The 15,723-nt window shown below is 41.6% G+C and overlaps 1 protein-coding gene across 1 annotated transcript in view; it reads left to right on the top strand.

Moving 5' to 3' along the window:
- Positions 1–15,723, top strand: part of csmd2 (CUB and Sushi multiple domains 2) — a 291,890-nt gene that overhangs the window by 219,024 nt on the left and 57,143 nt on the right. Inside the window, exons 37-43 of the mRNA XM_049602272.1 lie at positions 2,743–2,839; positions 3,789–3,893; positions 4,152–4,270; positions 6,185–6,254; positions 9,524–9,640; positions 9,881–10,090; positions 13,091–13,279. Of these exons, the coding sequence (XP_049458229.1) occupies positions 2,743–2,839; positions 3,789–3,893; positions 4,152–4,270; positions 6,185–6,254; positions 9,524–9,640; positions 9,881–10,090; positions 13,091–13,279 (907 nt within the window). The remainder of the gene's footprint in view (positions 1–2,742; positions 2,840–3,788; positions 3,894–4,151; positions 4,271–6,184; positions 6,255–9,523; positions 9,641–9,880; positions 10,091–13,090; positions 13,280–15,723) is intronic.

Raw genomic sequence — 15,723 nt, 5'->3', positions numbered from 1 at the left:
TACCCAGGGCTAATTAACAGAGCTACCCACAGTATATTAAGTTATAGCATTTACAGTACTCAGGGTACAGGAGAGCTGCTAAACGATAAAGTCTTCAGACTTTACAGAGGCTCAGAAATTAATTTAGCAGATCACTATACCAGAAACTTGAGATTGCACAACTTGAAATGCATTTTTATATAATTGCCCCTTCAATTACTTTACTTTTCGTTCTTGGGAGTTAATTCAGTTTGCATATTCTTATTCTTTGATGCGTGTATGATGGAAAACTCCCCAGGAACCTGTGCGATGTCCCTGTGGATCTGCCTGATGGAAAGTTTTTAGGCTTATGCTTCAGCCTCTGTGGTTAATGACCTCAGTGCAGTCCCTCAGCTATTAGCTCCTCCACCTCAGCTGACTGTCCTTGCAGGTCAAATACACGAGATGGCCCACAGGCACACTTAGCATGCTGCACTACACACTAACATGGCAATAGCTCGGAGGTGAAACAGACCAAGAATAAGAACAGAGAGCTGGCTGTAGGCACATGCTCTGCAAGGCAAACAGCATGACACTGTAATGTGTATGTACCTGATTGACAACTGTATAGTTTGGTGATGATACATGATAGCTTTCTGGGCCAGCACTGCACACACAGACACACACACTTCCTTGTTTGCTAAGGGATCACTGCTTGTGTTACCAAAATGTGACGTGCTAACTGTAGAGGCTTTGCTGCATCCCTCCTCTTCCTAGTCCACCTCATCTTCTTCATGCCATCGTTTTCTTTCTCTCTGTTGCTCCCCTTCTACCAGCTCGCAGAGACACATTAGATTGGAGTGTCACGATCCAGAAGAGAACTTAAAGGAGCGAGGTGCCTTGCCTGCACATTTGCTGTGGCCCCCTAATGAAAGATCAATCTGTGATCTGCGTCGTCTCCCCGGGATGCGCCAGAGCCCCTACCGCCCCTTTAATTGGCTCGTATCCGATCTATAACCATCAGAGGCAGAGGAGAGGGCCGAGGACTAAATGTGAGAGGAACAGAAAAGGGAGGCTTGGAGAGAGTACAAGAATTGAGAACACAAAGAATGTTGAAGAAACAGATGAATTTTATCTGAAGACAGAGAACAAAGATGGAGTAGATGGCACAGCGCGGCCCCCTTTCACACAGTCACTTTAATTTGTTTGTGCTCCGGCAATTTTATCTATTTGGGGTAAGCCTCCCACACTCTCTGGTTAGCATTCGGCAGCCAAATAAGTTTTTAAATCCATAATTTAGGCAATCTCTCTGAGCATCCAGAATGCTATTCTTACAGTATGTGGTATCTTTTTTTTTCTCTGTGGTGGTGACTGTTCTTTGAGGACACAGACACACTGAGTTAGAAGTCTCAGTCTGCCTTTCTTTGAAGAATATCCAACATTCTCTGCAGCTGTCAGACAGTTTTCTTAATTTCAAATCCAGTGCCCACCCCTTGAACGCAGCCCTCCAAAAGGTTGTTTGAAATAAAGACAAGAAAGCAAAGGCACACTTTATGGCACAATGACTATTGTTCTTTTCTATGGAGAATTATGAACTTCTACTATTAAAGACCTCCATAGCTTTCATACCTTAAACAGTATAGAAAGAATGTTATTGATGTTATTTGAGTACACTTTGCAGGATTTGTTGCTCACTGTTTGTAGACTCAACATTGAAACTTGGCTCATCCTCCCTACATCACTTGTACGTACGCTACAGGCTACTGTACTATTACAGTAACGTAACATTTGTTATAATGGAAAAATCGATACCTAAGCAAGATAACAAATTACCGTCGGCACCTACCTGTCCAACAGAAAACAGGCCAAGTCCACGTCGCTCTTCATCCTCTACTTCAGTGCTTGGCAGAGAAAGTGAAAGTGAAAGCAGACCCCAGATACACTCTCGCTTTGGAGCAAGCTCCGTCAGCTTGGTGTTTCACCGCACTTTATTTGTGTATTTTTGGTGCTGTGTCCGTGCTTTTGGATGTGTGCTGCCACTACCTGGTCTTTACCCTTTTATAATGTCCTGAACTCACCTGCATGCTGCTAGTGGCTGGTGGCTACACACTACTGCCACACCATACAGGCAGAGGGCAGGGTCTCTGCGGATCAATACATTGCCATACACTTACAGTGTGTTGGTTCAGAAGTGATGATTGAGAGACGATTGTATTCACCTAAGGGCGGCACGGTGGTGTGGTGGTTAGCACTGTCGCCTCACAGCCAGAGGGATCCTGGTTCAGTCCCAGGAGGGAGCCCTCCTGTGCGGAGTTTGCATGTTCTCCCTGTGTCAGCGTGGGTTTTCTCCAGGTACTCCGGCTTCCTCCCACAGTCCAAAGACATGCAGGTTAATTGGTGACTCTAAATTGTCCGTAGGTGTGAATGTGAGTGTGAATGATTGTCTGTCTCTATGTGTCAGCCCTGTGATAGTCTGGTGACCTGTCCAGGGTGTACCCTGCCTCTCGCCAAATGTCAGCTGGGATAGGCTCAAGTAGTTCAAGTAGTTCACTTTGTCAGGGACGAGACAACTGTTACCCTCAAGATGAGAGTAGTAATTAGCCAAATGGGCGTTCTCTTCAAGACGTCAGTTTCACTTTTCTGTGTTGTGTGCCTCTCACTCGTCTTCAGCCCTTCAGTCTCATTTCTGAATTCCCTATACAAACCCACCCTTGACCCTACTGTTACTGCTCTGCTTCCTAAATCCCATCCTTTTTTTTGTTGTCGATCCCTTCCCTGCCTCAGATCCAGGTAATCAGCTTTGTCACAGAGCAGAACTGGGACTCGCTGGAGGTGTTCGACGGAGGAGACAACACCGACACTATGCTTGGCAGCTTCTCAGGTATTGCTGTTATGTATTGGTATGTGTGCATCCGTTTCCATGCGTGTATTTAATCACGTTTTCAATGTTTATTCCCACCTCAACCTTGGACACGAAACACATTTTTTAAAATCACTCATCTGCATACTTGCCAGAAAAAGCATAGAGCAGCAGAATAGTCTAATCAGTTTCCACAGAACAGAATATGACCTGGATCACATACTGTATGTGTTAAGCAACATATACAATATTAAACATGGGACACAGTTGGCATTGTAACATCGCTTAATTAAATTCAGAGTAGATAAAGGCAGCTGGTGCAGTCATGGAAAAGTTTCAAATTTCCAAAGTGTTTGAGCTTCCCCTGAAAAATCTTGGTCCAATTCTACAAAGGTTAGCCTCTGCTGTGTGAAGTCGAACTGAGCGTTTGTTTACAGTATCTGCTACGAAGATACAGCAACAGGGAATTGTCCCTTTGTTTGTGCTTGGAACCTGACCAAAAGTAAATGTTAGATGTAACCTGAAGTACAGAGATGAAAGAGAAGTGCCAGGCTCACAAATCTGAGTTATTAAACAACCAATTTTAGGTCATGCTGTATCTGTAGAACATATGATTTTATTAAGTGCTTTGTTTGGTTTTGTTGTTTTGGACGGATTTTTGTTTCATTTATTACCAGCTGAATACATTCCCACACACTGAAAGAAACTAATAGCTCCTTCTTTTGTCTCGTTTACGCAAATAGGTTGCACTATTATGCATCTGTGTTCCCAAAAAATCCTGATACACCTATCTACAGTGATTCATGCCTGCACTTTTGCTGCATGCGCACACAGACACACACACCCTTAAGTCGGCAAACGTAAAAAGAACAAGCTTTTCGGCTATTTGCCAGTAGCTTATACAGTTAGTTATGGTCGGCCTATGCAGGAGATAGCATTGCTAAACTCCACTATTAATCTTCTCCCCAAGGCACCACGGTTCCAGCTCTCCTCAACAGCACCTCCAACCAACTCTACCTCCACTTTTTCTCTGATATTAGTGTGTCTGCAGCTGGATTCAGGCTGGAATACAAAAGTAAGTAAAAACAGTTCGCATCACTGGATGTAAAGTACCAACACCCTGAGGAGCAGAAGTATTAAATCCAACAGGAGTGCATTTCTTATAAAGCCTTGCTGGTTGTCTCTCCTGAGGGTCAGTCATCTCTCCTGCAATGTTTTAGTCGCAATTTGCATTATGATATTTTAATTTTTAATCCTCTGTGTTTCTGTATAATTTCTAAATCTCCATTCTTTGTTCTCTGTCCCTGTCGTCTTTTTTTCATCTTTTTCTCAGCGGTGTCTCTGACTAACTGTCCAGAGCCTGTGGTTCCTATGAATGGCATCAAGGTTGGGGAGCGTCTTCAGATGAATAATGTGGTGTCTTTCCAGTGTGAACCGGGATATACTTTACAGGTAACATCTCCTACCTTCAGGTGTGGTTCAGTCATATGCAACCATACATTGATGCTTATCCTTTTCTAGCTTTTGTCGGTGTCCTTCCTGTCCTTTTCACTTATCTCCTCAAGCAGTGGTCAGATTTTACAGTAGTGGATAAAGCAGTCTGGGGTAAACTGGATGTATGTGTATCCAGATATTTAAGTTAACTTTAGAAGTTTATTTACAAGTTATGTATCTATTTTTTTAGCCCCAGTGAACTGTGTGCTCTTGATTATGGTAGAGTGATTAAATCAGTGTAAACATATTTGCAGTAATATGGAGTACTGTGACTTTAGCATTAATAGACACCAGTTAGAGAATGTATACACCTCATTTGCATCTCCCTTCCTGTGACCAAATTATGCATATGCTGCACTTAGTGTTTTTTGGAAAAATTGGTCATATGGTTTTATAGATTATAGATTAAGTGATGATTGTTTTGATTCATCCCTGTCATCCACCCTGGATGTTATGATCCATGCATGTTTCAGTCAGGACAGATATCAGGACAGATACTATCAGGACAGATACCCTCCATCTGCTGCCTGTAATTTATTGGATGATGTGCTGTAAACTCAGAATTCTGCACAGCCTCTGAGTTTGACTGTTCTGCACATCCTCCAGAGCTCCCACTGTAGTCAGCTGGGCTTCAGGAGACAGATGGTGACATCTGTACAACACACTGGATGCAGTAGTTCACACAAATTCTATTTGAGAGTTCCCTCTTCACTTTGCGCTACACAAGTCCATCCGGACCTGTCCAATTGCTGTGACAAAGAGTTTTGGTGAAGATTAATAGCAGCAAGACAAAAAGCAGGTGTGAGTAAAAAAAAAAAAAAGAATGTTCGAGAAAATTATTTCAGTCAAAATAATTACTTTACTTCACTTAACTTTACTTCCATGAAAGATGTGCAGTCAGTTTACTTTAAGCTAATATCTACTAACCATTTCCTCTGGATAATCAAATCATAATTTATACCATTACCGGTAAGTTACGCTACTAACTCGCAATCATGTAAATGGCAAGAATATTGCCTTGCTCCCAGTATCTGCAGTAGGAACACTATCTAGGAGAATTATGTAGACGTGCCCACATATGAATGAAGTTACTATAATTATAGCCAACAGTGATTATAGAATCACATCTTATCGTACATGTTGTATCAGTCATACTGTCAAAATAGATATCCAGCATATGCCTGCGTGCAGAAATGCCTAGCTGTTTCCTACCTACACAGTAATGCTTATAAATTGGTAAATCTGACCTAAGTTCAGGCCGCAGGTATAGGTAGATAGGGTAAAGAAGAAGAAAAAATAACAGCCCTAGAGCTAGAAAATATCTGAAGTAATGATCAGCCATTCCAGTATCAGTCCTTAATCAGTGAGACATGTGAAAGTAGATAGCAACAGTTCAAAAGAAATCACCAGCATGTTGTTTTGGTGTCCATTTCAAGCTCCTCCAATCTCTTATGGCCCATTGGCACGTCCTTATGCCAAAACAGCAGAATAGGCTGTTTGCCGATGACTCCCAAAACTTAGTTGGGTTTAGACACCAAAGTATGTTATCTTCATGGTGACTTAGCTTTGAAACTTAACTTTCTATCTCTCAGAAAAATGTTGTGTTGCTTAGTTTGGCAGTGCAATAATAAATGTGATCATCTTAATATGCCTGAAATGCTCCCTCTCTATTGTTCTCTGTCACTTCAGATGGATTAAGCCATTTAGTCACCACATGAAGTCATGTGGAGACTGGCAGCAGGTTCAAATAATTGGAACAACAGATGAGTGACAGAAGGGGGAACAAATTAATTCATTGCCTGTTCTTTGTTGTTCTTTTCTCTTTGTGTCTGTGTGTGTGTGCGCTCATCGGTGCGTGGATGCTGCTTGCAGGGGAACTCGCACATCACCTGTATGCCTGGAACCGTCAGACGATGGAACTACCCACCTCCCCTCTGCATTGGTAAAAATATCTTGCTTCTATGTCCTGCCTTCCTTCTGTTTCCTTTCTGCAACTTTCTTCTATAGTCTTACTTTGTCCCTTGGAGATCCTTTATCTCACACAACAAACCAGCTTACTTTACACCGAGCATCTCTCACGTAGACTTGACGTGTGCAACAACACTTGCGTCATCATCACCCTTTGATTGAAAGCGGAATTGAATTACCATATCACTGCATACTGTAGGCGACAAAGGTACATTTTTCCTCTCCAGTGCGGTTTCACACCTCACACACAGCAATGCATTATATAACAAACATAACCCAGCTTTTGCATTCAACAGAAAATGAATAAAATCAGAGTTATAAACAAAAACGCAAAGGTTATATTTCAATAGTGTGTGTTTTTGTTTGAGTTTATGAGAGCTCCTGCACTTTTAAAATGAGTTTGATATTTCTACCTGAGAGCTGAGTGCACATGCCAAATGAAACAGCATTAGGTTCCTTCTCTATATTACACCTCGAGTCTTCCTCCCTGGGAGAGTGCCTTGACAAACGGGTTCCACTTATTGGAGCAACCTACTATTGCCTAATTAGTTCCATCTCAGACTGTGATTGGTTGAAGTCCAGGGAAGATTCATCATGTTCGCAGGCATCAGCAGTTTCCTGATTACCTCAGGCTTCTGGTGCTGCTACAGGATAACATTTAACCCCTCACTTATTCCTCCTCTGACTTATGTTGCCTGTTTGTCCCATTTATTTCTTAATCCTCGACACTTTTTTCCTTGCGGTACCTCCGTTTTTTCTTTTTCTCTTTTAGTCAGCTAATTATTTTACTGTTAGTTTGAGCATCCTTTCATCTTTTTAATTTTTGGTGTCAGGATCTCTGGCGCTTTTCATCTCTCTCGATTCAGTCATTGCTTTTGCTCAGTGTTTCATTTTACTTCTTCAGTCAAGAAAACATTTATCCACTGGTTGTTTTAAGATGAAAGGAGAAGGTTGAAGAGCAGCAAAAAAAAAGAAACAGTGTATGCCACCTCAGTTTCTCAGGTAGAAAGAAAAAAGCTCCAGAGTTCGTTAATAGTGAAATAAATTAGCCCATTTGTTGAGATGCTGTCTCTTCGTATGTCAGTATAAATTTTTTAATAATTTTTACAATTTTTACATAAAATTCACTCTGGAAACAGGCGACTTTTGAACCTCCCCGCACTCTTAGTGTCCCTGAGTAATATTATTGTTAGAGCCACTGTAGCAAAAACAACCGGGTCACTTTCTGTTTTCCTCAGAGGTTAGAAACTCCCACATTTTCCACAGTTATTTCAGTTGTTCCACTGTCTACCATTTCAGCTACTGGGGATTCTCACTGCAAAGAACTTATACTGTAGCCGAGGGTTATGAGCTTCGCCTATACTTGTGAAGGCAATAAAAAAATGACATGGAGGTGCCATAGTCCAAAAAGTAGACAACAACCTCTTTGTCGCTTCCCACATTGTCAGTAGCAGCACACTGCATTTTCACTGTCCTTACCTTTCACAATAAAGCCCTAGACATACACGGAGAAAACTAAAAATCACCCAGGACATTTTGCTAAGAGGCAACTCAACAAAGTAGCTTTCGGCACTCTTTGGTAACTGGGGATAGCCATCGATAGCTACCAGGGATAACATAAGCACTATCCTCTTCCTGTTTAGGTTGCGCATTGGTTGACATACTTCCTTTGTGTTGTAAACTGAGGAGGAGATTGTTCCTGGCCGCAGACAGAATCGTATAGTGAAAGTGAGGCTTATAGGGAACCAATCTAAACTCTGATGGCTAATTTTTTAATCAAATCAGTGAAGTTATTATTGTATTTGACAATAATAATAATGCTGTTCAAGTGGAAATAGACAATTTTTGCAGTAACTTATTATGAAGTATATATTGATTGCACAGTAGCTTCTCTGCATATGACATCAGACACTGGAGCGCTGTCTAGATGGAGGGGAGACAACTTGAGACAAAGACTACTACGTTGATGCCAAACATTAACGTAAAAGTGTTGTGTTAAACATGCCTGGCGTTGGATGTGTGTACAATGTGCTTCTCTGTGTTTTTTGCCATGACCCAGATTTTTAAAATGGAAACGGTTAACCTAGTAGGTAGAAAACAGTAGCTAAAGTTAGCTTGTGTTACCTAGCAACGTAAGCCTGACAGTGGAGCATCCATGTACAGGGTTGAAATATAAAAGATGTTTACAGTCAAGCATGGCCAAAAACAACAGCTGGATGGAGCTTCCATCAGCTCACAGTGTAACGTTGGTAACGTTAGGTTGTCTGAGGGAAAAAGTAATTTGTAATGACGATCATGTCCACACTGGGCAAATTGATTAAGTTGTTTTGTGTGATGATACCTGCCACCTGTAGGTTCTTCCAACCTTTTATTTTAGTCACTTTCCTCTATACCCTAGTCTATGGATTCATCACTTCCTGCCCTCCATCTGAATTTTGTGCATCATAATAGTCACGTGATTGCAAACAAGCTACATAATGGCTATAGAATGATGACACTATTTAGTGTGATGTAAGGGTTTGGGGGTTAGGGTGCAGAGAGATGTCCTTATCTGTGCTTAAGAAGAGTTTGGAGCACACTGACCTGCATTAAAAAGAATCTCACCCTGCCTTTAAGCAGTGCAAACCCACCGAAAAGATAGTTTTTAGGTTTTTATCTCTGGATTTTAGCCCTTCGGTCTTTAGTTTCTGACTTCACCCTCACAGGTTTTAAAGATTTAGGTTAAAAACGACTAAGTATTTCTCCTCTGCTCTCTTCTCTTGGGCTGCAACAATAATGGAAGATGAGATGAGTGTACAAATAGTTTAAAGCTCATTTATTTACAAAAGAACAGCAGCTGCGCCGTGAGGGAAGAGGTTCTGTCTGAAGGTGGTGAGCTTTATATCATGAAGCACACTGGGCCCAGGTGTGGCTCATGAGGCTAACGATGACACTCTGCCTTGACCCGCATCCTGTAACTGAAAGAACAGGCAGGAAAACAGACACACCTAGTGGAGCAGAGGGGTTGTCACATGTTTTCACGAAAACAAATTGGACTAACTTACTGTATATTAAACCACTCTATTTTATTTCATATAAAGTCGGCAAGTATTTCTTGTTTGAACTGTAGTTGTCGGGTTATAGTTTTGTACTCCCACTGTCACAGACAAAGAGCTGCGTTGAACCATATTTGTAATCTCATTTTAATCTGGAGGAATCACTGTCTGCAGATGCTAATAAAAAGCCTTGTCTGCCCTCTGCCAGCTCAATGTGGCGGGATCCGGGAAGAGATGGAGGGCATGATTCTCAGCCCAGGTTTCCCTGGCAACTACCCTAGCAACAGTGACTGTACCTGGAGAATCTACCTGCCGGTTGGTTATGGTGAGCATCACAAGAGGCTCTTACAGCACTTCCACACACAAGAACCTTTGTTACACAACTTGTAGGGCTGGACTCTGCAGTGTCAACATTTGTAGTTTCAGATCGACAGGGCTAAACTCACACAGATCTGAGCGCCTGTGCAGAGGGACCTAAGTAGTATTTCAGGAGGAGGATGATATCATTTCTTTTTCAATTTCCTACCTCCTCTGTCTCACTGTGTCGCCTTTCTTCTTTTCCCAGGAGCCCACCTTCAGTTCCTCAACTTCTCCACCGAGGCCAACCATGATTTCCTTGAGATTCGCAACGGTCCCCTTGATACAAGCGCGGTGATTGGTCGCTTCAGCGGCCAGGATATTCCCTCCTCCCTTCTCACCACCTCCCACGAGACCACAGTATATTTCCACAGTGACCACTCACAGAACAAGCCGGGGTTTAGATTCGAGTACCAGGGTAAGAGACCAAAAAAAATACTGAGTAGGACAGTATACTCCCAGTAAAAGATGCAGGAGATTGAAGCAGCAAATTATGATCAGCCTCAGGATTGTGTCAGACAAAAATAGACTTAGCTAATATATGTTTATAATAATGATTCTAATCACCGAGGCTTGCAGAGCTGAGCCAGTATTAGTATTATGAGTTACTTTCCTCTGTGAAGCTTGATCAAACCAGTAATTACTTTAGTGTGGCTGGAGCTTTTTGGCTGCTTCAAACCGTCTTCGCTGTGACTGAAATGTGGTTCAGCATAGTGCAGAGAATGTAACAATAATGATCAGAGCTATTTTCCTGAATTGACACAATCATAGAGTACACTGTAAGAATGAAAGTCACTGAGACAAATTGTGTTTTGTGAACGCAGAATGAGAAATAATAATCTCTGGGAGTGACTCCTTTTTTCCCCCTCGTTGTCACTTGTGTACTAGTGTCACTTTACTGTGGGGTGTAAGCATGTAAAGCCGTAACAGAAGTGTGTCAGAATTATCAGCCCACAGAGCCAGTAAATTCCCCAGATCAATAAATCTCAGTATATAAAACTGTTGATCACTTAAAAGATTTTCTCAGCATGTGCCAATAAAAAGCTTCACTGCATACCTGCATGACTGCGAGGGATACACTGCCCTCGTCTGCAAATGCAACAGGCACAAGTTTGTATTTTGTGATTCAACAAGCGAGCCGGCAAATCGAAAGGTAGCATTGTGCATTTACATAATTATGTGTACATTAGCATAGAAATCAAGCATTATATTTGCAAATTCCCCCCTTTTTCAGTATTTGCATGAGTTATCTCCCACAAAGGGAAGCTGTGATCCATAGAAATCGATTTCTTTAGTCATATTTATATCCTGGCTCTTCAAGGCTCACTGCCTGCTTTGCTTTTGTATCCAAGAGGAGAAAATGAGAATTATTTACCCACACTACCTATGATGACTGCATCACACTCCTCCGGCACAAGTCAAACCCGCCCCTGGCATTTTCTTTCCCTCTGAAAAGTCTTGTCTGAGGAGGAGGAGGAGGAGGAGGAGGAGGGGGAGTGAGTGAGTGGGAGGTTGAGTACAAGGAGGAAGAACAACACAAAGATGTAGAAGGGGAATTTAAGTTGGAAACTAAAAATAGAGGACGCGTTTTTCCTGGCTCAAAATGTTGCGGAGGTGGTACCATTCTTAGAGTGTGCATGTGTACCCTGCCTTTAACTGGATCAAGCAAACACATTTTACAAGCTATGATTATATGAGTGCGGAAAATTACAATTATCAGGTTAAATCATATTTTATTAAAAGAAAAAAGGTGCCCTGCTCTCTTACTGCGCTGATACTGCAAGCCATATCTGCAAAGCTAAAAACACTACACTGACGAGGAGGACACAAAAGAAATAATACTCACCTGTTTGATCAGCCACGAAATATCAGAACGCCACCCGACACATTCCTGCTGTAGGGAAACAAGATTAGGTTATAACCTTGTATATGGCTGCACCGTATATGACCAGTGTGCTAAACTGTGGGCAGATTGTTACAGGGCTTGTCAGTGGTGTCTATAATGTGAAGTACTGGATATTATATTTTATCTGCAATTTTCTGTCATGGTCCCAGTTATATTTGTTTCTGAATTGCACTGAAGTAACAGATCACATGGCCTAGTTAAGCCGTGTTTGATACTGAGAGCATGACCACAAGTACTGATAAATTAAATATCTTGTTAGACTACGATTCTGCTGAAATGTTTTATTTACACAAATGTAGATCTCTTTCTGTTTTTGAAGCATTCAAAATTAATTTAAAAAAACAGTCATAACTACAGGACAGCTTTAAAAGACAGCTTATCCTTTATGTAATTTATTTTGATTATTTTGCTTCATAGTTTAATTTTTTTGCTTTTATCAGTGTGTTTCATGTTCTCAGATGTTAGGTAATGATCTATATTTTGTTCAGCGTATGTTCAAAATGGTACCACTTTACTTCAGGTCAAAGAATTTATTCATTACACTGTCATAATGGTGTCACGACAGCCAGTTTTGTGTCGTATCCTGCCAGACATCTATCTGACCGAGTGTTAGAATCGGTCTGTAACCTTGCACATTGAATTATAATAATCATTATGTCACCTTGTCATAAACACAAAAAGAGGTGCATTTTTTGTTAAAGTCATAGTTATGACAGTGTCTGTCATAGTTATGACAGTGTCATGTCACCCTTATGTAGATACCTTCAAGTATTACCGTACAGACGGCTATTTGCATCAGCGTTTATAAATGCCACCTTGCGATATCAAACTATATCAAAACATCAAACGGCAAGTAGGAGGAGGCTAATAACGTCCTCAAGTCCGTGTTCCATATTATTGATTGCAGAATATTTGGTTTTTCTTTTTAATTGTTTTTTTTTTTTTCTATGGTGGCAAAGATGTCACCAGCAGAAACACTATGTCGCCAATAATTACAAAAAAACAGGGAAACACCAACGCTCCACTGGCCAATGGTGTAATTTCATCCCTCAGTCAGTCACTCAGTCATTCAGTGAGAGACACTCGCATTTATAGGGCTGGCCCCTGCTTTTCTGTGGTGCAGCCAAAAACAGATGGCTCTCTTCCTCCTCTTTGGCAGTTTTGGCAGTGCCTTCACATCAGCGTCATGCCACAAATGCAGTTAGATATGACAGAAATCCACCAAGTGCATGAAATTTGACGGAGGTGGCCTCCTCATAATATTATGTGCAGGAAAAACCCTGACAATAATACGTCCGTTGTCTGGAGGCAGAGCAGTAATATATATTAAGGCGAATCTGTTTTGTGAATTGATTGCTGCTTTAGACAGTAAAAAGAATGAGCATACAGGGGCACACACATGTTTAAACACGCTTAATCACAGTATGTTGTCATAATACTGTATGGCTGAATAAAAGTATCTAACTTTATTGGAAAATGAATACTGATTTGAATACATGCTCTCTCCCTCAGCTTACGAGCTACAGGAGTGCCCCGATCCAGAGCCTTTCCGTTACGGCGTGGTGGTGGGTGCTGGCTTCAACGTGGGCCAGTCTATTTCCTTTGAGTGTCTGCCCGGGTATCAGCTGATGGGACATTCCATCCTCACTTGTGAGCACGGCACCACCCGCAATTGGGATCACCCGTTCCCTCGCTGCGAAGGTAAGGGATGTGATGATTTATACCCAATTAATGTGCAAATTCAACTCATTTATTAATCTGACCACTAAATGGTCTCACAAACAAGTGAATACACAATCAAGGTAACAACAAGATAACTTCCTGTTTAGAGTGTATTGAGCTATTGAGCATTAGTGCAAAGTGCGGCTATGGAGATAATGATTATCTATTATGAATAATGCAATGAAACTGAATTATCATCCCCTATTAATAAAGCAAAGTACTCTTCAATGAAAATCAATACTGCGCTAAAGACGAATGGAGGCAAAAAAAAGAGGGATAAAAGAGGGGCTGAATTGAAAAGAAAAGTAATGGGTGCTCTTTCTTTCGCCTCGTCCTTGACCGACATTCTCACGCTCTGGCTGTCGATTATTCAATAAAGCAGGCGAAATAACGGAGGGAGGTGATGCCCATGACACTGGAACTTTGAATGGGCGAGCAGGGAGATAAATGCGAGCGAGAGAAGGAGCAACAGAGTGAAAAGGAAGAAGGAACAGGAGATAGACTTTATTCTCTCATGGAAATTTCCTTTTGTATGGGCATTTTCAATATTCGCATGAAGTTCAAAGCTGAAAAATTATTATCCGAGAAATTATACCTGTGCGCGCGCGCGTGTGTGCGCATTCCTATGTGACTGTGTGTACAGGTTGGACATTTTGTCCCCAGTTAAAGGGCTGAAGTCATTAAGGAAAGCAAAACTGACCAAATAATTCCAAAGTAATGTGTTGATTTTACAGATATTTTTATGCATGAGCAGACTTATGAAAACCTGCATCAGTCTTTTCTGCTCACAGCTAATACACAGCTATTATTTCATGGCAGCGAACTGTGTTGTACCACCTTTACTTAGTACAATCTGCTCTTCTGTCTCACTGTCACTCCAGTATTTGCACACATTCCCTCTGAGGAGGATGAGACACATTGATTTTTGTTTCCTTGCCTCCACTTACCTACTTGTCTTGGCATTATCATAATACCGTGTTGTGTCTATAAAATGCTGGCACCATCCTCTCTCCTTGCTCATTTGATTGTCTCCACTTCTCTCCGCACTTAACCTTCGCTGCCTCATCGCGTCCTGCTTCATCAACACTTTTCCGTTTCCTGTATATTCATATAACTGTTTTGATAGAAACATATTTCTGTGATGAATTTTATATGCACAGGGATCACTGGGGAATAAATGCCATTTCAGTCTCCTGCTCTCTGTGGCAGAAGTAAAGCCTGCAAATCAGGAAGTGGTGAGGACTGAGATTGTCGAGGGCTCCCACAGAGAAGTCGACTGTAGTAATGCAGTAGTTTTGAAACCAACATTTGCATACAGCTTGATTCAAAATATAATCAGTGTACACGTATAATTGTGTATTATTCTTCTTACTGTCATAAACACAACATTCAAACTTGGCCCCTCCTCCCTACACTGCTTATAAAATACACTGCAAGCTACTACTGTAGATACATATGTTGTCATGGAAAACCAATTGTTTAGCAAGCTAAGTAAGCTAACCGCCAGCACCTACGTGTCTAACAGAAAACAGGCCAACTCTATGTCGCTTTTCTTCATCCTCTCCCTCAGTGCAGTGAAAGCCAACTCCAGATGTGCTCCCGTTTTGAAACAAGCATTGTCGATTGCGGTATGACCCTGCTGTAATTGTATTTTATCTGCACTTTGTATTTTTGTAGCTTCCTCTTGGGTGTATGCTGCTGCTACTACCCAGTCTGTACCTTTTTATAAAATCCTGAACTCCCCTGCATGCTTTTATTGGCTGGGGGCTACACGCCAGTGCCCAAAGGGTGCAGCAAAAATGTCCCAAACACAGCAAAATAAGAAGAAAATGAATGAGTCTCTGCAGATGAATACACCTCCACAAACCTGTGGTCTACACATTCTTTTTGGACAATCCTGTGCAGTATATCTTTAACACTGGCCAAATAAAATCTGAAATTAACTTGATGGTGCTATATATTTTCCAGAGGTAATCTTAGTAATGTTTTACACTCATCTGTTACTGCAACATAATGTGAATTTTAAAAAATTAAAACATTTGCAACCCTGTTTCAAGTTTTTCTTCCAACTAAGCAAACACACACTCTTTTTACATGTAGCTTTAAGTAGCTTGCTAGTTGATGGCGTCAGCCAGATGTGCAACTCCACAGAGTGCTCAGGTCTAATCAATCAGTCTGATCGATAGCTCATTTAACAGGTGAGCCAGCAGCAGAGGGGCCTATCAGCCACAGGGCTAAAGCAGGCAGCTGTATAACTTGAGCACACACATCCTGAGAGAGAAACAGAGGGATAAACACGCAATCTCTGCTTTGGGAATGATCGTATACCCACAGGCGTCGGAGGGTGTGCTGTTAAGCTCGACACCCTGTCTGGGTTGCCTGAGATGCCTGCACTGCTGCGATTACTGCTCCTTCCTGATTTT

Source organism: Epinephelus fuscoguttatus, linkage group LG17 (genome assembly GCF_011397635.1).
Source record: "Epinephelus fuscoguttatus linkage group LG17, E.fuscoguttatus.final_Chr_v1".
In the NCBI taxonomy this organism is placed as follows: domain Eukaryota; kingdom Metazoa; phylum Chordata; class Actinopteri; order Perciformes; family Serranidae; genus Epinephelus; species Epinephelus fuscoguttatus.
This window is presented reverse-complemented; position numbering and strand designations above follow the sequence as displayed.